This window comes from Phaenicophaeus curvirostris, chromosome 7 (genome assembly GCF_032191515.1).
Source record: "Phaenicophaeus curvirostris isolate KB17595 chromosome 7, BPBGC_Pcur_1.0, whole genome shotgun sequence".
Lineage (NCBI taxonomy): Eukaryota > Metazoa > Chordata > Aves > Cuculiformes > Cuculidae > Phaenicophaeus > Phaenicophaeus curvirostris.
The window spans coordinates 12428956-12447322 of NC_091398.1; the positions used below are offsets into that span (position 1 = coordinate 12428956).

Sequence of the window (18367 nt, forward strand, 5' to 3'; positions counted from 1 at the left end):
GAGGCACCGGGGGCAGGGTATCGGGTAGCAGTGCCGGGGCCCGCGGGGCGGTGCGAGGGGCAGTACCGGATCACCAGGGCGGTACCGGATCCTGGGGGGGCATCGCTGGGTCCCGGGGGCGGTACCGGATCTTGGGGGGCGGTGCCGGGTCTCCCTGCGATGAGCGTGGTGCTGCGGAACGCTCAGCGGTCGGTCCCGCTTCGCCGCGTCCCGCTCCGCCGCGCCGTGTGCGTGCTGCGCGCCGCGCTGGGCGCCTCCCGGTTCGCCGTGGGGGTGGTGTGCGCCGGGGACCCGCTGATGCGGCGCCTCAACGGCGCCTACCGGCAGCGCCACGAGCCCACCGACGTCCTCTCCTTCCCGTTCCACCGCCTGGCGCCGGGGCAGCTGCCGCGGCCGCGCTGCCGCGACGACTACAACCTCGGGGATATCTTCCTGGGCGTGGAGCTCATCCACCGGCAGTGCCGGGACTCGGGCGAGGACTTCGGCGCCGTCCTGGCGGTGAGCCCCGCGCCGCGGCCCCGGCCCCGGCCCCGCCGCACCGCGCGTCACCCTCTCTCTCTCTGTCTGTCTCTCTCTCTCTCCTCGCGCAGATAACGGCGGCGCACGGGCTGTGTCACCTGCTCGGCTACCGGCACAGCACACCGGGGGAGTGGCGGCAGGTGCGGGCGGGGAGCGCGCGGTGCCGGGAGGGTGAGCCGGACGGCGTCCAGGGGGGTTATTGAGTGCGCCCTTAGCAAGTTTGCGGATGACGCTAAACTGGGTGGAAGTGTGGGTCTAATGGAGGGCAGGGAGGCTCCAAAGGGATCTGAACAGGCTGGACCGCTGGGCAGAGTCCAATGGCGTGAGGATTAACAAGGCCAAATGCCGGGTCCTGCACTTGGGGCACAACAACCCTGTGCAGTGCTAAAGGCTTGGGGAAGAGTGGCTAGAAAGCTGCCTGGAGGAGAAGGAGCTGGGGCTGTTGGTTGACAGTGACTGAACATGAGCCAGCAGTGGCCCAGATGGCCAAGAAGGCCAATGGCATCTTGGCTTGGATCAGAAATGATGTGACCAGCAGGTCCAGGGAGGTTATTCTCCCTCTGTACTCGGCACTGGTGAGACCGCTCCTCGAATCCTGTGTTCAGTTCTGGGCCCCTCACCACAAGAAGGATGTTGAGGATCTGGAGCAAGTCCAGAGAAGAGCAACGAAGCTGGTGAAGGGGCTGGAGAACAAGTCTTATGAGGAGCGGCTGAGGGAGCTGGGGTTGTTTAGCCTGGAGAAGAGGAGGCTGAGGGGAGACCTCATTGCTCTCTCCAACTACCTGAAAGGAGGTTGTGGAGAGGAGGGTGCTGGCCTCTTCTCCCAAGTGGCAGGGGACAGGACAAGAGGGAATGGCCTCAAGCTCTGCCAGGGGAGGTTTAGGCTAGACATCAGAAAAAGATTTTTCACAGAAAGGGTTATTGGCCACTGGAACAGGCTGCCTAGGGAGGTGGTTGAATCACCATCCCTGGAGGTGTTTAAAAGACGGGTGGATGAGGCGCTGAGGGGCATGGTTTAGTGAGTGATGGGAATGGTTGGACTCGATGATCCAGTGCGTCTTTTCCAGCCTAGTGATTCCGTGGTGTCCGGTGGGCGGGGAGCGGCGGCGGGGCGGGCGGTGCCCGGGGTGGGTTGGGGGTGTTGGGAGGGTCGGTGCCCGGTGGGGCGGGCGCTGCGGGTGCCTCCCCGCCGCGGTGCCGCCGGTCTGGGCGCTGACCGCCGCTTCCCGCAGATGTACGAGAAGGAGGCGGAGATCCTGGAGGCGCTGAGCCGCGCCACCGGCGCCAGCCTGCGGCCGCTGACCGCCGGGCTCTTCTGAGCGCGCCGCCGCGGGATGGCCCGGTGCCGGAGCCCCCGGTGGCTGCTGCCGCCGCTGCTCGCCCTGGCCGCCCTCGCCCAGCCGCCACCCGCCGCCCTCCGCGCCGGCCACGCCGCCTCCTCGCTGCCCGTCGCCGCCGCCGCGCCCCGCACCAGGTGAGGGCACCGAAGGGTCGTCGGGTCGTAGAGCGGTTTGGGTTGGAAGGGACCTTAAGGATCATCCAGTTCCAGCCCCCCTCTGCCGGGTTCTCCAAGGCCCAAACAACCTAGCCTTAAATACCTCCAGGGATGGGGCAGCCACAACCTCCCTTGGCAACCTATGCCAGTGTCTCACCGCTCTCATGGTGAAGAAATTCTTCCTAATGCCTGTTCTAAATCTGCCGCTCTCCAGTTTATAGCCATTCCCCCTCGTCCTATCACCACAAGCCTGTATGAATAGTCCCTCCCCAGCTTTCTTGTAGCCCCTCCAGGTAGTGTAAGGTCACTATAAGATCACGTCGGAGCCTTCTCTTCTCCAGGCTGAACAAGCCCAACTCCCTCAGCCTGTCCTCAGAGCAGAGGTGCTCCAGCCCTCGCATCATCTTTGTAGCCCTTGTCTGTACCCAGTCCAACAGCTCAATATCCTTCTTACATTGAGGATTCTGGACCTGGACACGGTACTCCAGGTGAGGTCTCAGAAGAGAGGAATAGAGGGGCAGAATCCCCTCCCTCAACCTGCCAGCCATGCTTATTTTGATGCAGCCCAGGATAGGGTTGGCCTTCTGGGCTGCAAGCGCACTTTACCAGATCATGTCAAGCTTCTCATTGAGCAGCACCCCCTAGTCCTTCTCCGCAGGGCAGCTTTCAATCTGTTCGGGTCATTTCTGGAAGATACTGCCACCACCGCAGCTGCCTGGAGGCTTTCCTTCCCTGAGCATGACCAGGGGGCCCACGCCTAGGGGACATGGGTCCTGTTCTCCTGTCCCTCCCAAACGCATCCTCACCTACAGCTCACAGGAATTGGCCCAAGTAGCATCCCAGTTTTGCCATTTGCATCACGTTACCCTCAGGATGAGCGAGATATCTGTGGGATTCACTCCTTGACCCCCACATCTCACCTCACTGCAGGAGAGGCTAGTGTCATGTGCCACCTCAGTGATATTCCATGAGGAGATGTCAGTGCCCCAACTACAGCTTGCAGCACGCGCTGCTATACCCTCCCCTGCTGCATCCTGTTCTACTTTTTGAGTATCACAAGCTCATGAAAGGAAAGGAGTTTCCATCCTCATGGAGTTGCACCAAATGGTTGTGGAGTAAAAAAGCTTGTGTAAAAGTTTTTGATTCCCTGCAGTAATTATATTGCTTTGTTCTCCCCAGGTACCTTTTGTATGATGTAAACCCTCCTGAAGGGTTCAACCTTCGCAGAGATGTCTATATTCGTATTGCTTCCCTTCTAAAGACCTTGCTGAAAAGTGAAAACTGGGTGTTGGTTCTGCCTCCCTGGGGCCGTCTTTATCACTGGCAGAGCCCTGACATCCTTCAGGTCCGTCTCCCTTGGTCGGAGTTCTTCGATCTCCCAAGCCTCAACAGAAACATCCCTGTCATTGAATACGAGCAGTTCCTTGCAGGTAGAGTGTGGAATCATATAATCTACAGTTGACAGTGCTTGAGGTGGTTTCTTCACAGGTTTATTCTTGTATTTGCTTTTATCCTCATATGTGAAACAAAAAATGTCAAAGGTGGGGAGGAGGAGGGATGGGAGAGAATCTTGTTGAATGACAAACCACTAGGATGAAATAACTTGTTTATTTGGTAGTTCGTTTAGTGGAGCAGTGTTGTCCTCTCGACTTCCTAGAGATCCCAGAGATGTTAATGCCTCTGGTGAAGGTCACACATAATTCTGTGTTATTGTGGCTACAGTAGCAGCCCTGTAAGGGGGTGCAGGAGCCTGTTCAAATACAGACAAGCCACCTTTTCTGGAAGTGGCCAGACAGTAAAAGCTGTACGGTGACTTCTTCAGTGAACTTAGTTTTTCATTGTCGACACTATCTCAGAATGCTTATCTCCTGTGTTCTGTGTACAAAATCATAGGTAAGAGAAAGGCTTGCCCTAGGAGTATGGAAATGGTGAGGCTGGTTCTTTTAGGATTTAACACTGCTTGAGCTACTCAACAAATGCCTAAATCTGCAGCAGCATCACAGCTATTTTCAGCAAAGGAAATAAAGGTCAGCAAACATCACACCTCTGCAAAGTACAGTGATGGGATTGTTGTCCCCTGGCTTTACTGGAAAAAGCATATAGAAACCCTGAAATTTAGGGAAAGAAGGGCTTGTACTTGTCACTTTCTTGGATGCGTTCTTCACATAGTGGCTCCCTACAGCATTGAAAAGCACTGTGCTTCCTGGTGTGTTTTACCCAGCTTTTAAATTTACTTTTCTGTGATGATTTGGTTCTCTTTGGGATGTAAATAATGCGTAACTGGATGGAAGTAGCACATTGTCACATCCCTTGGCCATATTAGCTTTTCTGGCTCATACAGATATTTTTTTCCTCTTTTGTAGGTAAGACAGGGGACAGGGAGGGTAATGTAAAATGAGCATTCCTAGTGGACGTTTAACTGCAAGTAATACTAGTTTGTACTTTTATTGTGTGGCTTTTCATGCTCACAAATGCTTTTGCTTTGCCATCCCCTCAGAGTCAGGTGGCCCCTTCATTGAGCAGATCTATGTCCTACAAGGCTATATAGAAGGATGGAAAGAAGGAACATGGGAAGAAAAAATTGATGAAAGGCCATGCATTGATCAGCTTATGTACTCCAAAGACAAACAGAACTACTACAGGTAACATTTAACTGTCCTTTCAGTCTTCCTTTTTGTTGTATTCAGTGGTGCATTTGCCTGCTCTAACAAAACAGACTCGTGCAGTTTTTGTAGTGTTGTCTGTGATTCTCTGGATACTTGAGGTTCACTTTGTTTTTAAAGACCCATTAATAACAAAATGTTGTGTTGGTACTATAAGACCTAATTTTAGAAAGTTCTTTCATTATAGAACAGTATAAAGGAGCTGGTTGATTTGTGTACATTATCAGTCATCTCCCTAGGGTGTACTATTCATTTGCTTCATTATATATATGGCATTAATTTAAAATACAAGCATGTGAACTGATAATTTGTGTTCCCTTCCAGGGGTTGGTTCTGGGGTTATGAGGAAACACGAGGCCTAAATGTCTCCTGTTTGTCTGTCCAAGGATCTGCCTCTGTTGTGGCTCCCATCCTTTTGAAGAACACTTCAGCGCAGTGAGTTGCCTTGTGTTAGTGTTTATCCTGTTGCGGGCCCACAAACCCACTGACAGGTGGGAAGAGCAGGGGCAACTTAGAAGCTATGTCCCACTGGTGTGGTACTTTATCACTGAGTTATTGTAATCTGTTAAAATTGTTAAAAAAGGAATATATGTTTTAAGAAATGCTAACCTGTAAGCTAGGCTAAAAGCTGCAGTGCTAAAACCTAAGAAGAAATAGCCTTGAGCTCCCTCATATTCTCTCTCAGGTAGCTGTTTCCTTGCTACATTGGGTTTACCTTCCATTCCTTCACCCTTCATTGCTGTGTCAAGAGGGGCAGACAGAGTGGAATCAGCGTTTCCCAAGCCTTAGGATTTAAGGAAAGCAAGCAGCACATTTTGTCTTTCTGCTCTGAGGTGCCACTGAGATGATCAGAGGAAAGGGAAGCCCTTGAGATGGAGCGTGCTTACATTATCCCACCAGCAAAGTATTTCCAGTCAGCTGTCACCCTGTAGCAACTGAAGACATGGTGGCAAAGCAAAAGCTCTAGGTACAGGGGAGAACAGGAAGAGGAAATAATTGCTGTCTGTGACTACATCAGGGAAATAAATTCAAGGGAGGGATACAAACCATGTAAGCCCAAGTGCAGTTTTGCCGTGAGAGCAAAAATGTGCAAAAATTTGACATTAACACGGTTTATTTGGAAATGAGATGAAGGTGCTCCTAAGCAGAGCAGTGGGGAATCTGTCTAGTACCTCCCGCTGGTTGCAGAGGAAGCAAAAATGAGCGTTGTTCTATTTGTAGGAGTTATACCAAAATCTTAACAAATGACAGCAGGGAACAGGATTAAATAAGCCGTTGAGGTCTCCATGCCGCAGTTAACTCTTTCACAGTAAATATCAAAGGTCTGGCAATGAGGAAAGTCAAGAGGAAGATTAGGAGTGATGCCCAGGTATTCCTCACATGCAGACAAGGTGCCACAAGATTTCTCAGTCACACAGGAAGAAGTACCAGTGTAACAGCAATATAAGAGCAGCTACAGTGATTCATGTTAAAACTAGTGGTTCATGTTAAAGTTGGTCTAGTTTAGTGTGGGAAATCATAGAATATTTAGGGTTGGAATGGACTTCTCCTGATTGCCATGACTTTTCAAATATCATGAAGAGTGGCTTGGCGACCACATCTGTCAATTCCATCAGGACTCTGGGATGTATCTCATCAGGTCCCATAGACTTATAAAAGTTCAGGTTCCTCAGGTGGTCATGAACCTGATCCTCCTCTACAATGGGAGGGGGTTTATCCCCCTGGTCACCATCTTGCTGTCCTGTGACCCAGGAGGGGTGAGGAAAGCAATTATCGATGAAGACTGACGCAAAAAAAGTTAAGTACCTCAGCCGTCTCCTCGTTTGTTGATACCTGATCACCATTCCCAACCATCAGTGGGGGTACGTTCTTTTTGACCTTCCCCTTTTGATTGACATACCTGTAGAAGCCTTCTTGTTGGTCTTCACTTCCGTTGCCACGTTCAGCTCCAGCTGCACCTTGGCCTTGCTGACTTCATCCCTACACAACCGGGCAGCATCCCTATACACGTCCCAGGTTACCTGTCCCTGCTTGCACTGCCTGTGCAGTTCCTTCTTCTTCTTCAGCAGGTCTTGACTCCGCCACACCAGTCTCTTCCCTTCCCTGACTGATTTTCTGCATACGGGGACTGAGTGCTCCTGCTTTATGGAAAGCATCCTTGAATATTTTCCAGCTCTCTTCCGCTCCCTTGCCTCAGAGGACCTCATCCCAGGGCATCCTACTGAGTAATTCCTTGAAGAGCTGGAAGTCTACTTTCCTGAAATTTAGGGTCCTGACTGTACTCCTCACCTGTCCCATATCCCTCTGGACCTTGAACTCCACCAGTGCAGGATCACTGCAGCCCAGGCTGCCTCTGATCCTAACTAACCTGATCGCTTTCTATGACAAAGTGACTCGGCTGCTGGATGAGGGAAAGGCTGTGGATGTATCTTCCTGGACTTCAGTAAAGCCTTTGACACAGTTTCTCACAGCGTTCTGCTTGAGAAACTGTCAGCCTCTGGCCTGGACAGGCGCACACTCTCCTGGGTGGAAAACTGGTTGGATGGCCGGGCCCAGAGAGTGGTGGGAAATGGCATTAAATCCAGCTGGAGGCCAGTGACAAGTGGGGTTCCCCAGGGCTCAGTGCTGGGTCCAGCCCTGTTCAGTGTCTTTATCAATGACCTGGATGAAGGCATTGAGTGCACCCTTAGCAAGTTTGTGGATGACACTAAGCTGGGTGGAAGTGTTGATCTGCTGGAGGGTCGGGAGGCTCTGCAAAGGGATCTGATCAGGCTGGACCACTGGGCGGAGTCCAATGGCATGAGGTTTAACGAGGCCAAATGCCGGGTCCTGCACTTGGCGCACAACAACCCTGTGCAGTGCTACAGACTAGGAGAAGTCTGGCTAGAAAGCTGCCTGGAGGAGAAGGACCTGGGGCTGTTGGTTGACAGTGACTGAACATGAGCCAGCAGTGGCCCAGGTGGCCGAGAAAGCCAATGGCATCTTGGCTTGGATCAGAAATGGTGTGACCAGCAGGTCCAGGGAGGTTATTCTCCCTCTGTACTCGGCACTGGTGAGACCGCACCTCAAATACTGTGTTCAGTTCTGGGCCCCTCACCACAAGAAGGATGTTGAGGCTCTGGAGCGAGTCCAGAGAAGAGCAACAAAGCTGGTGAAGGGGCTGGAGAACAGGCCTTATGAGGAGCGGCTAAGAGAGCTGGGGTTGTTTAGCCGGGAGAAGAGGAAGCTGAGGGGAGACCTCATTGCTCTCTACAACTACCTGAAAGGAGGATGCTGGCCTCTTCTCCCAAGTGACAGGGGACAGGACAAGAGGGAATGGCCTCAACCTCTGCCAGGAGAGGTTTAGGCTGGACATTAGGAAAAAATTCTTTACAGAAAGGGTCATTGGTCACTGGAACAGGCTGCCCAGGGAGGTGGTTGATTCACCTTCCCTGGAGGTGTTTAAGGCACGGGTGGACGAGGTGCTAAGGGGCATGGTTTAGTGTTTGATAGGAATGGTTGGACTCGATGATCCAGTGGGTCTCTTCCAACCTGGTTCTATGATTCTAATATCACTGACGAGTTTGCTTGTATTGGTGACCATAAGGTCCAGTATTGCATCCTCTTGGGTGGGGATCTCTATCAGCTGGACTAACAAGTTGTCCTCAATGCACTCCAGGAGTCTCCTGGATTTCCTACAGCTTCCCGTGCTTCTTTTCCAGCATATGTTGGGGTGGTTGAAGTCCCTGAGTACGATAAGAGCTTGTGAGCTTTAAGCCTCCTGTAGCTGGAGGAAGAAGGCTTCATCGGTTGGTTGCGCGATACCTTTCCTTTGGCCATTGCTGATCTAGTAGGATGGTGAAGATGAGTATGTTTATGGCCACTGTCACAGAGCAGCTCTTCCACTGTGAGATTTTGGCCTGTCTTGCTGCTTGAGGTGATGTCAGGAGCTGTTCCCTGCCCAATTGCTTCATGGAACTGTCTTTGACAGTTTGCATTTTAAAATTTGTGCTTAGTTCCTAATACATGTTTTTGTAGTGTCTGTGTGTTCTTTTATGTGTTATTTTAGTGTAGGACATTCCATTCCACATGTAGAAAACATGTTCTCTCATTTTGCTTTTATACACCTGACTCCTGCTTCTTCTAAGAGGCTCTCGTGCTCTGAGACTGTTGCTTCTCCCCTTTGGATCACTCTCCCTGTTGGCAATCTAATTTCTCCAGCAGCAACTGCTGTGAGGACTCTCTGAGGGATTGTTTGTTTTTGTTTAACTGCAAGAATTCAGAATAGAACTTATTAAGGAGGAGAGTAGGAACACATAGTGGCATAGTTCCCTTATTTCCCCAGCAGACAATGGGTCACAATCTGCTTTATAGAGAACAGTTGGGTAGCCGATCCCTCATTCTGCCATTGCAAACTGGTCTATGTTTTATCCTAGCAACCGTGTAAAGGAATGTTGTACTATAAATTCTACTCTACTACACTCAATTTTACAATTTTTAACAGGTCAGTGATGTTAGACAGAGCTGAAAACCTTCTACATGACCACTACGGAGGGAGAGATTATTGGAATGTGAGTATTTTCCTGTTAGCTTCTTTAGACTTTATGCTTGGTTCTCCTAAAAATACAATAACCTACACTGCTTCAGTTTGGCCTTGGGTTTCTTTTGTTGAAAGTAACTTGTGTCTTATGTTTCAGCAGTGTATGCTAAAGCTTCAAGCTGCTGTGGATTAATGCAATGCAGGAATTTGTTCCTGGTGTCTTGTCCCCAAAGACTCAGTGCTGCAGGCATGGTTTTCAGGCGCTCCCCTGTGCAGCACATCTGCAGACAGAAGAGAATGGCTTTTGTGAAGTTTCTTGGCTAGTCAGCCTCAAGATTAGACTTTTCCAAAGTGCTCAGTATTGTCCTGTTCCCCTGTTGGCTTTGATTGCAAAATTCCCATGGGTTTCAAGGAAACATTGAGCACTTTGGGAGACCCCACCTAAAGGTATATGGGAAAATAATTCCTGGGGAGAAAGTTGTAAGGAAAAGTTAAACATTTTGCTGCAGGGAAACAGGACACTATATGGAATGTGTGTTATAATTAACATTTCTAAGAGAACGTCACTCTCATGATAGTACAAAACATGTTATATAGATGTCAGTCTTGCAAGATATAAAAGTCTGGCTATTCACTTAATCTGTGGTGTATTTTACAGAAATGGACCAAACAGTAGTTAGCAGACTATGAGTTTTTCATTGAGAGTGACTTTCCAAACAGAAGCTCAACCCACGTGTTGTTTCCGAGTCTGACTTAGAGGATTTGGGATGGAATTAGAAAGCCAGTACTGATCTCTTTAAAGATGATGGAAGAGCAGGATTGTACTTCCATTAAGTATTTAGAGGGGCATGGATCGTCAAGTACCAGTATGATGGATCTTAATTGAAGACTGACTTGTTCTCTGTCTTCTTGAATGATACGGAGGAGGAACCAGTTCAAACACTGCAAGTTTTGTTTAAGGAGAAACAGTTGCTCCAGGAAAAGGTGAAAAAAGACTTGCAGATTCAAGTCCTTGCCTCGTTGCTAGAGCTAGGCAAAGGCACCATCAGTGTGGTTGTGTCTGGGAATAGCAGCAATGCTCTATCTTCTCTGCTGTGTAGCAAACCTTCCACTGTGGGCTTTACTGTGCTGAGAAAAGAGAGGCTGTTGGAAACTGAAGAAAATTGTTTCCATTGCACCTCCTTTGATACCCATCACACAACAGAATAGACTTGTATAAAATCAAGACCAAATTGTTAAGCGCCCTTCGTAAGAGGTGTAAGTCAAACATTAACTTTTGTTGTGTGTGCCTCAAGGAGGCGATGTGTGGAGAGGAGGGAGCTGGCCTCTTCTCCCAAGTGCCAGGGGACAGGACAAGGGGGAATGGCCTCAAGCTATGACCTCAAGGGGAGGTTCAGGGTGGACATCAGAAAAAGGAAAGGGTGATTGGTCACTGGAACAGGCTGCCCAGGGAGGTGCTTTTGTCACCTTCCCTGGAGGTGTTTAAAAGACGGGTGGATGAGGTGATGAGGGGCATGATAGGAATGGCTGATAGGAATGGTTGGACTCGATGATCCTGAGCGTCCTTTCCAACCTAGTGATTCTGTGGTTCTATACTGGTTATAAAGGTGGTTATGATTAGGATTAAACAGTTAAAACTCAGACAAAAGGTTAGAAATTGCGGCTTGTGGTGTTGCATGTATGTATGAAAAGTAACTGCATCCTGGAAGCTCTGTGTATGTGAAATTCCATTCAGTCACTTGCAGCTCTTCCTTTTTCTGGCTTGACATCTGTTCTTATTCCAATAGACCCGTCGGAGCATGGTGTTTGCTAAACACCTCCGCGTAGTGGGGGACGAGTTTAGAAACAGATATCTTCAATCCACAGATGAGTCAGACAGGACTCATTACAAGGAGGACTGGACACAGATGAAGGTAATATCATAACAGACAGTTTCCCCTAAGAAATGTAATAATTTTTTATTTGTATTCTTCTGGCTGTATGCTGCAGGGAGTTTTGGAAGATAACATGTGACTCTAGCTCTCCCCATGCAGATTGAGGTGGACATACAGGCTCCTGCTGTACCGTCTTCTCTCTGTGTGACATTAGTTAACAGAGACCACTGAGATGTGGCTGATTGGTTCTAGGTGCCAGATTTCTGCTCCCCCATTTCACTGAAGGAAACTTGCACTTTTGTGTATGTTTGTGTAAAGTGCAGCTGCAAGCTCCAGTTGGGGATTTGATCAAGGAGAGCGATTTTTGCTTGCAAAGATTCTGTGCTCTAGTTTATCTTGTATGATGCAGGCCACCCAAGATTGAAACGTTGCAATAAGGGTCCCAAAATACTGTCAATCCATACCTTAAAATAACTTTCAATGCCTTATCAAGAGAGAATACATTCAGGACTTTTCAGTGTGAATGAGCAATGGTGCTGTCAAGTTCTAAACTTTATCAGTCATTCTCCTTTAGGTTAAGATGGGCACAGCTCTGGGCGGTCCATACCTTGGGGTACATCTCAGAAGGAAAGACTTCATTTGGGGTCACAGAGAAGACGTGCCTTCCCTGCAAGGAGCAGTAAAGAAAATCCACAGCCTCTTGAAGATACTTAACCTTGACAAAGTTTTTGTAGCCACTGATGCTGACGAAGAAGGTAGGCTGGTTATAGTTTGTTTAGGATTGATAACGTCTAACATGGAATGGAGTGATTACCACCTTGTTTTTATAAATGACTGCAACTTCTATGCCTCCATCGCTGAAGGAGGAATTGGATAGGATTGGGCAGCCATTTCCTTCCAGCTTGAGTAATTGTTATCAAACCATTCATTTAGTATTTCTCATAGGAGGTCTGACGGATCTCCACAGTGGAAAGTTAGGAATTGAATTTGCCTATTCCTCTTTTTCTTTCTTCCATCCCACCTTTGTTCTTAGCATTTCAGAGACTCTCGAACATGCCGGTGGGAAGGATCCTCTGAAGTATTCCACACAGCCTTCCTCTTGGCTACCCCCCCACCAGACTGGTGTGGGCCTGGCTGTGTGGGACCAAGGCTTAGAAACCCCCAAGATGGGGTTTCCCTCACAGGCCTTATCCCAGGGCTGCACCTCCCTCCCAGTAGAATCTAGGGATCTGTTCTGATGCGTGATGTCAGAATAACCCCGCAGGGTCATCCAAGTTTGCTGTCAAGAAAGGCCTCTGTGCATCTTCCCTGTTCAGGATCAGGCAGTGAGACTGGTGGTAACATCCACTGTGCCCCTCGCAGGCTTCCCCACCCCCGACCGTTGCTCTGCTTGGCACTGCACCTCTGCCCCACTGGCTCCTGCTCGTTTTCTGATGTCTGGCAAGTGTGGGTTTTCCTTAAACACTTCCTTCTTATGGCAGCAGCGAGTTGTTCTTTATAACATAAAAATAAATTCGAGTCTTTTCCTTTTTCAGAGATTGAATTACTCAAGAAACTGCTGCCTGAGATGGTGAGGTTTGAACCCTCTTGGGAGGAGCTGGAACTCTACAAAGATGGGGGCTTGGCGGTGATTGACCAGTGGATCTGTGCGCATGCAAGGTAGCAAATTTGACCTTCCTTTGAGGAGCCAAATCTTGCTGTCACAACACTGAATATTGTTTGTAACCCAGATACAGTTGTTTACAAATCATACGATGTTATCTAGTTGATATCTATATAGTAGATGTATAATAGTTGTGTCGCATATATGTAATACTTCTGTTACCACATCATTTCAATGAATGTTAATGTCCATTGGACTGAAATCAATTACTTGCATTTTAGAAACTGGGCCCCTACACAAACACTTTCTGATGTTCTTTCACAGGTATTTTATAGGCACCTCAGTTTCAACATTTTCCTTCCGGATCCATGAGGAAAGGGAGATCTTAGGATTTGATCCAAAAACAACTTACAACCGATTTTGTGGTGAAAAAGAGAAAAACTGTGAGCAGCCAACTCACTGGAAAATCGTGTACTAAAAACCAAGGGCTGCAGTACTTGTGAGCTCAAAAGAATAAGGAAAAACCTACCAGGAAATGCCTCTCTCTGACCCTGCTACAACTCAGTCCTCTAACCCTTTCTTGGTGTCTACTTGACATTTGATTTTGAAGTACAAGCAATATTCACCTTCTTAGCTATGCACTGATGGGTGCGAGGAGAATGAAGTCAGCCTGGGATCCAGTTCATGGCAGAGCTTGGATTGGAGGACAATAGCAGGCACTACAATTGAGACCTGAAAATCAAAACTTGATCCTGAAACTGAGTAACAAAGTCAGTCATGGATTTCTTTGAAGTTCTGGGGAAGAAGAGAGACGGTTTAACTTTCACAAATGTAGCACAGCTGTGGTCTCTACTGCATTTCTGTTTTTACTTCTTGTTCTGTTCAGTGAATGCCTCTGATCACAAAAAAAAATGTGTCTCAGTTTTGTAAACTGTGCTGTGTGAGAGACAGATTGTGTGTGAACTCTGCCATTTCCTGTTCTCTTTCCAAACAGCACTTTGTGAACATTCAAATTGCCTGATGCAATCAGTGCTCAATAAAAGAAGAGGAGATGGTATTTCTGCCTGAGCACCTGCTGCTTCCAGTAGCAGTCTCAGTGGGTCTATGCTGAGGCACAAAGATGAGGCGTATGGGGTGGTAAAAGAAAGGTTATGTTTCTGTATTTTGCCTTCACAATGGAAACTTTGTTTTTTCTTCTCTCCTTCCAAAAATCTGATCCGTTGGACTGATGCAAAAGTCAGCAGAGGGATCACCCAGTTGCTCCGTTCAGTGATGGTGATGCTTTGCTAGGGAGCATGCTAAAAGGCCTTTCAAGTTTCTGCGTCTGTTCAGTGGATCATCCCGGTAATTCAGCAAATGAATTTCCTGCATTTCTACTTTCAGTTTATGCAAGGGAGCAGACTGAGGACGATGAGACAGCAAAGGCCATTGCACCCTGAGATAATGTATAGAAGCCTAGCAGTTGGGAGTCTTGCAGTTGATGTTGTTTTCCGGTGGGGATGGGTGGCTGCTAGTACTGGGAAGAGCCTTGTGCTACACCACCAGGCAGAAGAAAGGCACAGCTCCTATTTGAGAAGAGTTTTGTAAGAGTAACAATTCAAGCTCTTACAGCTTCCTGCTATGTAGAACTGGCTGCTGGGACGTACTCTGCTGGATTCTGTGCTTCAGGTGGGAGTTTTGATTTACACCACTTCGTTAAGCAGGAGAAACCTTTGCCAAAAGGATTTCAAAATGTGAAGCAGGCTTTTTTTCTTAAAGTCAGCTTTACTGGATTACCTTACATTTAGCAGACCCTTCACTTGCTCCTTCTGCTAGGCTTGAGTGGGAGTATGTATAATCCTGTGCTGTGCAGTGGACATCTCACAGGTGCTCCCAGACAATGAGGTTGTTTCTTCCCATACAGCTGCAGCAGAATCTGTGAAGACTTCTCAGTCAGTAGCAGCAGGAGCAGCTCTCTGTTCTTACCAGCTGTTTATTGCATCTTTGTGCAGCAGTCAAACCTCTCTGGCGACAAAGGGAGGAGCCCAACATTTCAAAGCAGTGCCTTTTCCCACCAAACCAAATGTTCTTGTTTAGCCTGTGCACCATGTAAAGCAATGGTGGCATTTTACTTGTATACTTCAGTTCATGAAGAAAAATAAAAAGCTTTACAGCATTATATGTGACATGTCCATGCTTCTTACTTCTTCCTAACAGTTGCTCTCTCCTGGTTCCCTACCAGTGGACCCAGTGCAGGAGAAACTGGCATAAAATCTGCATGCCCCGACAAAGTTTTTTTTATATTCTGTCACACGAGGTGCTGCATCAAAGAGTATTGAAGGAGCTGGCGGATGTGCTGGCCAAACCCCTTTCCATCATCTTCTGACTGGGAAAGTTCCACTGGACTGGAGGCTGGCTGATGTTGTGCCCTTCTACAAGAAGGGTTGGAGGGAGGACCCAGGAAACTACAGGCCTGTCAGTCTGACCTCAGTGCGGGGGAAAGTCATGGAACAGGTGATCTTGAGTGCTATCATGAAGCACATGCAAGAGAACCAGGTGATGAGGCCCAGTCAACAGGGGTTCATGAAAGGCAGGTCTTGCCAAACTAACCTGATCGCCTTCTATGACAAAGTGACTCGACTACTGGACGAGGGGAATGCTGTGGATGTATCTTCCTGGACTTCAGTAAAGCCTTTGACACAGTTTCTCACAGCATTCTGCTTGAGAAACTGTCAGCCTCTGGCCTGGACAGGCGCACACTTTCTTGGGTGGAAAACTGGTTGGATGGCCGGGCCCAGAGAGTGGTGGGAAATGGAGTTAACTCCAGCTGGAGGCCAGTGACAAGTGGGGTTCCCCAGGGCTCAGTGCTGGGTCCAGACCTGTTCAGTGTCTTTATCAATGACCTGGATGAAGGCATTGAGTGCACCCTTAGCAAGTTTGCAGATGACACTAAGCTGGGTGGAAGTGTTGATCTGCTGGAGGGTAGGGAGGCTCCAAAGGGATCTGATCAGGCTGGACCGCTGGGCAGAGTCCAATGGCATGAGGTTTAACAAGGCCAAATGCCGGGTCCTGCACTTAGGGCACAACAACCCTATGCAGTGCTACAGACTAGGAGAAATCTGGCTGGAAATCTGCCTGGAGGAGAAGGACCTGGGGGTGTTGGTTAACAGCGACTGAATATGAGCCAGCAATGGCCAAGAAGGCCAATGGCATCTTGGCTTGTATCAGAAATGGCATGACTAGCAAGTCTGGGGAGGTTGCTCTCCCTCTGTACTCAGGACTAGTGAGACCGCTGCTCGAATACTGTGTTCATTTCTGGGCCCCTCACCACAAGAAGGATGTTGAGGCTCTGGAGCGAGTCCAGAGAAGAGCAACAAAGCTGGTGATGGGGCTGGAGAACAAGTCTTACGAGGAGCGGCTGAGAGAGCTGGGGTTGTTTAGCCTGGAGAAGAGGAGGCTGAGGGGAGACCTCATTGCTCTCTACAACTACCTGAAAGGAGGTTGTGGAGAGGAGGGAGCTGGCCTCTTCTCCCAAGTGACAGGGGACAGGACAAGAGGGAATGGCCTCAAGTCCACCAGGGGTGATTTAAGCTAGACATCAGGAAAAAAAATTTCACAGAAAGGGTCATTGGTCACTGGAACAGGCTGCCCAGGGAGGTGGTTGAGTCTCTTTCCCTGGAGGTGTTTAAAAGACGGGTGGATGAGGGGCTGAGGGGCATAGTTTAGTGATTAATAGGGATAGTTGGACTCGATGATCCTTTGGGTCTTTTCCAACCTAGTGATTCTATGATTAGCAAGTGTCGCCGGTGTGACTGTTCTTGGTGCTGGGACTCTGCACCTGGTAAATCTGTGCCCCTCATTGTGGGCCCAGCTGCTGCTCGTGCACGGCATATGAGGAGAGGTGGAGAGAGGTGGTCTTTTTCAGCCTAGAAAAGGTGAAAGAAGAGAGATCTAGCTGTTGTCTTGCACTAATAAAAGGGGTTACAGGGAAGCCAGAGCCAGGCCTTTGTCAGAAGTGCACAGCAAAAGCACAGTAAGGTACAATCTGCAACAAGGGAAATTCTGCTTGGGTGTAAGGTTAAGCCTCGCATCCCAAGATCTGCGCAGCAGTGGGGCAGGGCCCTAAGAGGAGCAGTGTATCTTCCAGCCTTGCTGAAGGAGTCAAAGGCAGTTCACATACAAGTAGATGGTAGTAAAACCAGCATCCACGTTGCTGGCTCCAATAGAAAATGGGGATTAGGGATATGAGAGTAGAGTAATGACTCGCACGGTCAAGGGTTTACCACAACATCCTCTCTCCCCTGAATCCCTGCCATCACAATAAAAAGCTGGAAAGGCAATAGCAGTGCATGAAAGGGTGTTCTTGAGTCCACAACAGGACTCTCCTTTATCATTGCAGTAACAATATATGTATTTTGAAACATATGTATGTAGGCAAATACATGATGATGCATGCAGACATGACCACAGCGCCTCTTATCTGGCAGTCTGTGACAAAACATATCTTGCCCTCTCAGTCTGTATTTCCTGGTGCTTTAGCACTGTCTGCGGCTTTCTGGCTTGAGGAGCAAGGAATCAGAATCATAGAATCACAGAATCACCAGGTTGGAAAAGACGTCCAGGATCATCAAGTCCAACCATTCCTATCAAACACTAAACCATGCCCCTCAGCACCTCGCCCACCTGTCCCTTAAACCCCTCCAGGGAAGGTGACTCAACCACCTTCCTGGGCAGCCTGTTCCAGGAACTCAACAGGAGCAAAAGTTCTGCAGGATGCAGTATCCAGAGAGCATTGTACAGCTGCAATCGTGTCCTTTATGCAGTCACCGTAGAAGCCTGCTGTGTTGGGTTTTCATATAGAAGGTATTTTGTTGGCCATTGAGCTCCCTGATTGCCCGTGTAGCCTTTCTGTCACAAGGTGGAGACAGTAGAGCAGTATGTGATGCAGCCCAGAGCCAGATCTCCATGCTTCCAGGGACACACTGGAACAGAGCAGCCGTCTCCTGCAACCAGCACTGCCACAGGCTTTGTGGCTAAGTGTAAAACCCATCAAAAGCAGCCGTGGTTGCCTTTAAGTGATGATACCATATGCAGATTACTGTAACCAGCCGTGTTGTCCAGAGAGCTAGGCAGTGAGGCAGGGGTTATTTTCCCTCTTTGGGTGAGCAATTTCCTTTGGGGAAGGGAAGAAGTAAAGATTAATGGCTACCAGACATGTCCATGGATCTGCTGTTTGGCCTCATAAGCCCTGGTGTTTCTGTTTAGGTGTCACTAGAATAAAATCTCCATGTGTTTCCCTTCTCTCCTTTATAAAACTGAACACCTGACGCACACTGGCCCCCAGCCCGTGGCTGGTCACCGTCTCAGCTCTCATTGCCCTTCCCACATTGGTGCAACAAAGGACGCCTGTGCTGCTCCATCTCTGGATATTACAGCATTTCCACATGGTCACTTCCAGGGGCAGGGTTAACTTCCTCACTCCCGGGACAGAAGTCGCTCCTGGCTGCTCCACCTGGATCCCCCAGGTATTTTGCTCCAGGCTTCCTTCCCTGAGCGGTCCCACATGCACCAATTTGGCCACTGCAGACCATGGGTGGGGAGGCAGCAGAGCAGTGGCCAGGGTGCAGCTCTTTCAGACAGGCTTGGCTGATGGGGCATTTCTCTCCTTTCCGTGGGTATTTTTGGATTGGAGGAGTGGAGGGGGGTATCCATGTC

General features: G+C 49.0%; 2 protein-coding genes across 4 annotated transcripts; both read left to right on the forward strand.

The window, feature by feature from the left end:
• The first annotated feature begins 159 nt into the window (after positions 1-159).
• On the forward strand, positions 160-5112 carry YBEY (ybeY metalloendoribonuclease). Of its 3 annotated transcripts, XM_069860903.1 has the most exons (3): positions 160-498; positions 591-659; positions 1752-1868. In XM_069860903.1, exons 1-3 carry the CDS (start codon positions 160-162, stop codon positions 1836-1838), a joined length of 495 nt encoding a protein of 164 aa, XP_069717004.1. In that variant the 3' UTR covers positions 1839-1868. The 3 variants fall into 3 exon arrangements, with proteins under 3 accessions (XP_069717004.1, XP_069717006.1, XP_069717005.1); XM_069860905.1 differs by lacking the exons at positions 591-659; positions 1752-1868 and adding an exon at positions 5002-5112; XM_069860904.1 differs by lacking the exon at positions 591-659 and having other exon boundaries at positions 1752-1845.
• POFUT2 (protein O-fucosyltransferase 2) lies at positions 1854-14831 on the forward strand. The gene is made up of 9 exons (XM_069860857.1): positions 1854-1993; positions 3194-3444; positions 4512-4656; positions 5002-5112; positions 9161-9227; positions 10984-11109; positions 11645-11825; positions 12606-12729; positions 12998-14831. The coding sequence occupies exons 1-9, from the start codon at positions 1854-1856 to the stop codon at positions 13149-13151; spliced, it is 1299 nt and encodes a 432-aa protein (XP_069716958.1). The 3' UTR covers positions 13152-14831.
• The last annotated feature ends 3536 nt before the right edge of the window (positions 14832-18367 follow it).